This window comes from Coregonus lavaretus, assembly GCF_964263955.1.
Source record: "Coregonus lavaretus genome assembly, contig: HAP1_SCAFFOLD_2769, whole genome shotgun sequence".
Lineage (NCBI taxonomy): Eukaryota > Metazoa > Chordata > Actinopteri > Salmoniformes > Salmonidae > Coregonus > Coregonus lavaretus.
Window position 1 is genome coordinate 62128 of NW_028161755.1, and position 5373 is coordinate 67500.

Sequence of the window (5373 nt, forward strand, 5' to 3'; positions counted from 1 at the left end):
ATTGCTTGCTATATTATGAATGGCTATTGGTAGTATTTTTCCCACTCCAGGTGCAAACAATTTAAAGGGATACTTCAGGATTTTGGCACTGAGGCCCTTTATCTACTTCCCCAGAGTCAGATGAACTCATGGATACCATTTGTATGTGTCTGTGTCCAGTATGAAGGAAGTTAGAGGTAGTTTTGCGAGCCAATGCTAACTAGTGTTAGCGCAATGACCGTAAGTCTATGGGTAAAATCCCAAAGTATCACTTTAATGTGTCATAAAACATGATAGATAATGAGAGGCCACCCACACACCCACCCACACACACACCCACACACCCACACCCACACCCACACACCCACACCCACACACACAGCAGTATGGAAGAACAGGTAAATCAGTGAAGACACAGTAGGCCTCGTCAGCCTCCCTGTCACAAGAAGAGCATCATGAGAGCATCAGGAAAGAGGAAAACACTTCTTCTAGTTATTATAATCATCACTATTATTGGTTTAATATTTCTGTTTTGAAGGGGGGGGGGACAATACAATATACACGTGGAGCATAATTATGGATCGCATCACGACAACAATCTTTCAGAGAGAATAATATAGACAAGAACACACTCCGAGAGGCCTGGAGTCTATATGTTGCAAAAGTGTAATTATCTGCATATAAGGATAAGGGCTGCTGATATTTACATGAGTAGTACTTTGCCACAACACTCATTGGATGACAAAGGAAAGACTTGTCTGTCATTGGCTGAACAGTGGGTAGCGTTGGCAGGGATTGGACAATAGACATTCCAAGCAGGAAGGAACACCAGGGATAGAGGTTCCGTTGAACAACAATGTCTAAACGTGTGTGTCCCATATGGCATCATATTCCCTATATAGTGCACTACTTTTGAACAGGGCCCATAGGGCTCTGGCAACAAGTAGTGCACTACATAGGGAATAGGACGCAACCAAAGCCTCCATGTCAAAGACAGGATCATCAAAATAATACATATATGAAGTATAAAATGAAAAAGTAATTATTAATAAAAATATAATTTTTGATGGACAACTATTTTTATGTACCCTATACCCACAATAATTATTTGCAGTCCTCTCTCCGAGTTCCTCTGTTTCGTTTTTCTTCTTCTTCTAATTAATTCCCAGACACACATTTGAACTCTATAACACATTTGTTACATCCTCTAACATAGCTGTGCGGTAGACATGTTCGTCTGGTAGCTGTGTGAATTTCATGACATTGGCTTAGAGATGACTATTGTATGGTCACAATAGCTGTGGCCCACCTGTTGAATAGAGAGATACAGCAGGATGTTATTGGACAGTTAGCGGCCACGGGCCAGTGACCAGTAACCAAGTCCAGACAAGGTAATGATACTGTAAGATGACTAACACCATTCATTTAAAGGTAGAGTGAGAGGCCTGTGTTTTGTAGAAGGATGCTGGCGTTTTCTCTCCCTCTCTTCTTCTCTTGTTCAAACATGTCCAGCCAAGGTCTCCGAGTCCTCCTCCCTTCAATCCACACAACTCTTGTTCTTCTTGTCCTCTGGGACTCACATGGTCCCTATGTGTACACAGAGCTATGTTCGCTTTCATGAGCTGTCCTGTCTTCAAGGCTAGAGGTCAACATGATGTGTAGTGGGTAGATGTATAGAACACCTGCTGTGGTTCCATGGTTCCAGAGTTCCAGAGTTCCAAACTCAACAGTTCATGTGTGAGGTGGTGTCCTTTGGCTTGGTCTGGTGGTTTCTAAGCGCTCTACCAGGGTGATGGTAAGAGGGTGATGAAAAAGGGGTGATGAAAAGAGGGTGAGATGTAAAACAGAATGCAAAAACAACCTGTGGTGGGAAGCGTGGAGAAGAGGGGAGTGAGTGAGTGGAAGAGGAGGTCAAAGGAGCTTTGGCACAGTTCATTGGGATCCATCCCTTTCTATCTTTCTCTTTCCCTCTCTCTCGCTCTCTGACTTCCTCGCTCTCTCTTGCTCTGAAGAGTCTGTAAAGTAAAAGAGGAGTCTATCCAGCCCCCCCCTCCCATTCCACCAACCAGGGAACAAGGATACTGGTGACATCACTTCCTGGTCATCACGGCACAAGCCACCAATCAGGGGACAGTTGCGAAGGGGAGGGGAAGCAAATTGCCGACCAGGAGACAACAAACAAAACGAACAGACATAGCAGGCCTTTCTGTTTGGCATTCGCCTGCTTGTCAGTCAAGTCCTCCCTCAGGCAGCTTGAGTCATAGAAAAGTCTCATTCAATTACTATCAACGCATTTGCTTACTTTATTTATTTATTTATATATTTATTTATTTATTATTGTTATCTAATCTCACACCCCTCATAGGCTACATGTCCTTCCATTCCAACCCCTCCCTTCCCCATGTCGAACTGTCCATCCATCCATCCATCCATCGTCCAAACTCTTCTCTCATTTTATTTCTCCCTCCCTTCCTTTGCTACTTGCAGACAAACTGATCCACCAGGGAAGTGCACCTCTTACACTTGACGTAACAACACCAGTGAAACTTGCAGTGGCATCTCTCATGCTTATAGGTCTTGAACTGGTCATATCCTCTCCCACAGCACATCAGCTCACACCCGTCCATCCCCTCTGACGTCTTGTTACAGAGTCTCCCCAGGGTTCCCATGGAGCCGGTGGTCTCGTTCTTCAGACAGTAGTCTGGGCTCTGGTCGATGTAGACCAGGTCCTCGGGGGTCGGGGCGTTGAAGCGTTTGTCCACCTGCTCCAGTTTTCGTTTGCGTCCGATGCGCATGGCGGCGGCGCTGTCGTACTTCTCCTTCAGGAACTCTCCAACGCGGCGGAAGTCTGCCAGCTGGAGCCAGCACGTCTTCAGACTGCAGGAACCGGACACGCCATGACACTTACACGCCACGTTGGCCAGGTTGTAGACTGACTGGGAGAGGAGAGAGAGGGAGATTAGTAATGGTCCAAGAATACTTCAAATACATTACACATGAAAATCCTGCAAAAAGCTTTACAACTCTGTACATTAACCTACGTTGTTGCACTTTCTGCCACTTATTAGGCCTGCATACTGACTGTATGGAGTTTTGTTGCTTTCTGATAGATTGGTGCAACACAGCTGCTCTCTAGTGGCTGAATCAAAACATTACACCCTGAGAGTGCCTCCCAACACAGCAGAGCACTGCCAGAGAGAGCCCCGTGGTGTTTCGCTTTAAACTCTCTTTACAAACAGAGAGGCAGCCAGAGGGAGCGTTTTGGGAAACAATGGGGGTGAATGGAGAATGGAGAATGGCCATTTAGTCCTAAAATACACAACAGATCTTTAGTTTAGTGGACTAAAAGCTTCCTGCTGATCTACACAGAGAACCTCCCAGCTGGTTCAATACCACAACCTAACCTAAACAAACAGTTGACTTTAAAATAGCACAGAGAACCAGCAGAGGAAATGTACCTATTGTACAAACTAGTGAGACAATTCCACACTGTACATGTAGACTTTGGGATCAAGGTGAAGATGGGGAGAGAGTTCAAACAGTCACTGACCATTAGATAGGGCCCTTAGAGGAAATGTTAAGCACAAGACACACAACGCACGCACGCACACACACGCACACAGACACACACACACATTCTCTTAAGCATGACTAAAGTAAATAAACATGACTTAAAAGCAAGAGAGTGTCTTTAAAAATCTGAGATACTAACTTTACAAGGATGACTTACAATGATGACTTGTGGTGGCCATCTTTGGGTGTTATTTTTCCTTTTTTGGAAAGGATTTACAAGCACTCATTGGAGGAGTGACATTAAACGAGTGGAAAACAGAGAGAGGACGAGTGGTGACATTAAACGAGTGGAAAACAGAGAGAGAGAGGAGGTCAGAGACCTGGCCGTGTGGTGCCAGGATAACAACCTCTCCCTCAACGTGACCAAGACAAAGGAGATAATTGTGGACTACAGGAAAAAAAAGAGGACTGAGCACGCCCCCATTCTCTTTGACGGGGCTGTAGTGGAACAGGTTGAGAGCTTCAAGTTCCTTGGTGTCCACATCACCAACAAACTATCATGGTCCAAACACACCAAGACAGCCGTGAAGAGGGCACGACAAAGCCTATTCCCCCTCAGGAGACTGAAAAGATTTGGCATGGGTCCTCAGATCCTCAAAAAATTATACAGCTGCACCAGCGAGAGCATCCTGACTGGGTGCATCACCGCCTGGTATGGCAACTGCTTGGCCTCCGACCGCAAGGCACTACAGAGGGTAGTGCGTACGGCCCAATACATCACTGGGGCCAGGCTTCCTGCCATCCAGGACCTCTATACCAGGCGGTGTCAGAGGAAGGCCCTCAAAATTGTCAAAGACTCCAGCCACCCTAGTCATAGACTGTTCTCTCTGCTACCGCACGGCAAGCGGTACCGGAGTGCCAAGTCTAGGTCCAAAAGACTTTGCACTGCCCCCCCCACCCCATCTTTTTACGCTGCTGCTAATTATTTATGCATAGTCACTTTAACTCTACCCACATGTACATATTACTTCAACTACCTCAACTAGCCGGTACCCCCGCACATTGACTCTACACCGGTGCCCCCCTGTATATATAGCCTCCCTACTGTTATTTTATTTTACTTCTGCTCTTTTTTTCTCAACACTTTTTTGTTGTTTTATTCTACTGTTTTTTATTTAAAATAAATGCACTGTTGGTTAAGGGCTGTAAGTAAGCATTTCACTGTAATGTCTGCACCTGTTGTATTCGGCGCATGTGGCCAATAACATTTGATTTGATTTGATTGATTTGAGAGGACGAGTGGTGACATTAAACGAGTGGAAAACAGAGAGAGGACGACTGATGACATTAAAGGAGGGGGAAACAGAGGAGACACAGAGGGTGTGCATGTGCTGCTATCAGTGTGGGAGTACAAAGGGTGTAGCGGCCTCCTGCTGGGACTGGAGGACTGACCTGTTGTCACACACACGCTCACATGCCTGATGCACACACGTGTGTTTAGAAACGTGTCCATGTGATCAAGCAGTGAACCAAATGTCCCACACAAAAGCAAAGCTTATGAATAAATGCCAGAGACAGGCTCCCCAACTGAGGAAGAGAAAGGGACAGAGAAGTGAGAGAGAAAAAGAGAGGAGCGAGGGATAGAGGGAGTGTGAGACTATTTAGAGGTCTTTGTGTCTGTGCAGTGTCCTGTGGGCCCAATGACCTTAACCACTGGGCATGATGACATCAAAGGATCCCTTCATCACTCTCTTTCTCTTTTTCCCTCTCTTTTGCTCGCTCTCTCTCTTTTTCGCTCTCTCCCTCACTCTTTCCCTGCCTCTCTTTCTCTCTCTCTGTTTTACTCTCTCTCTCTCTCTCTCTCCTTCTCTCTCTCTCTCT

General features: G+C 45.9%; 1 protein-coding gene across 1 annotated transcript; it reads right to left on the minus strand.

The window, feature by feature from the left end:
• Positions 1-642: 642 nt before the first annotated feature.
• On the minus strand, positions 643-2958 carry LOC311120168 (protein Wnt-5b-like; the record flags this gene model as incomplete). Its single annotated transcript, XM_084194787.1, has 1 exon — positions 643-2958. A coding segment is annotated over one exon (502 nt), but the record flags the coding sequence as incomplete, so codon positions are not given.
• Between the last annotated feature and the right edge of the window lie 2415 nt (positions 2959-5373).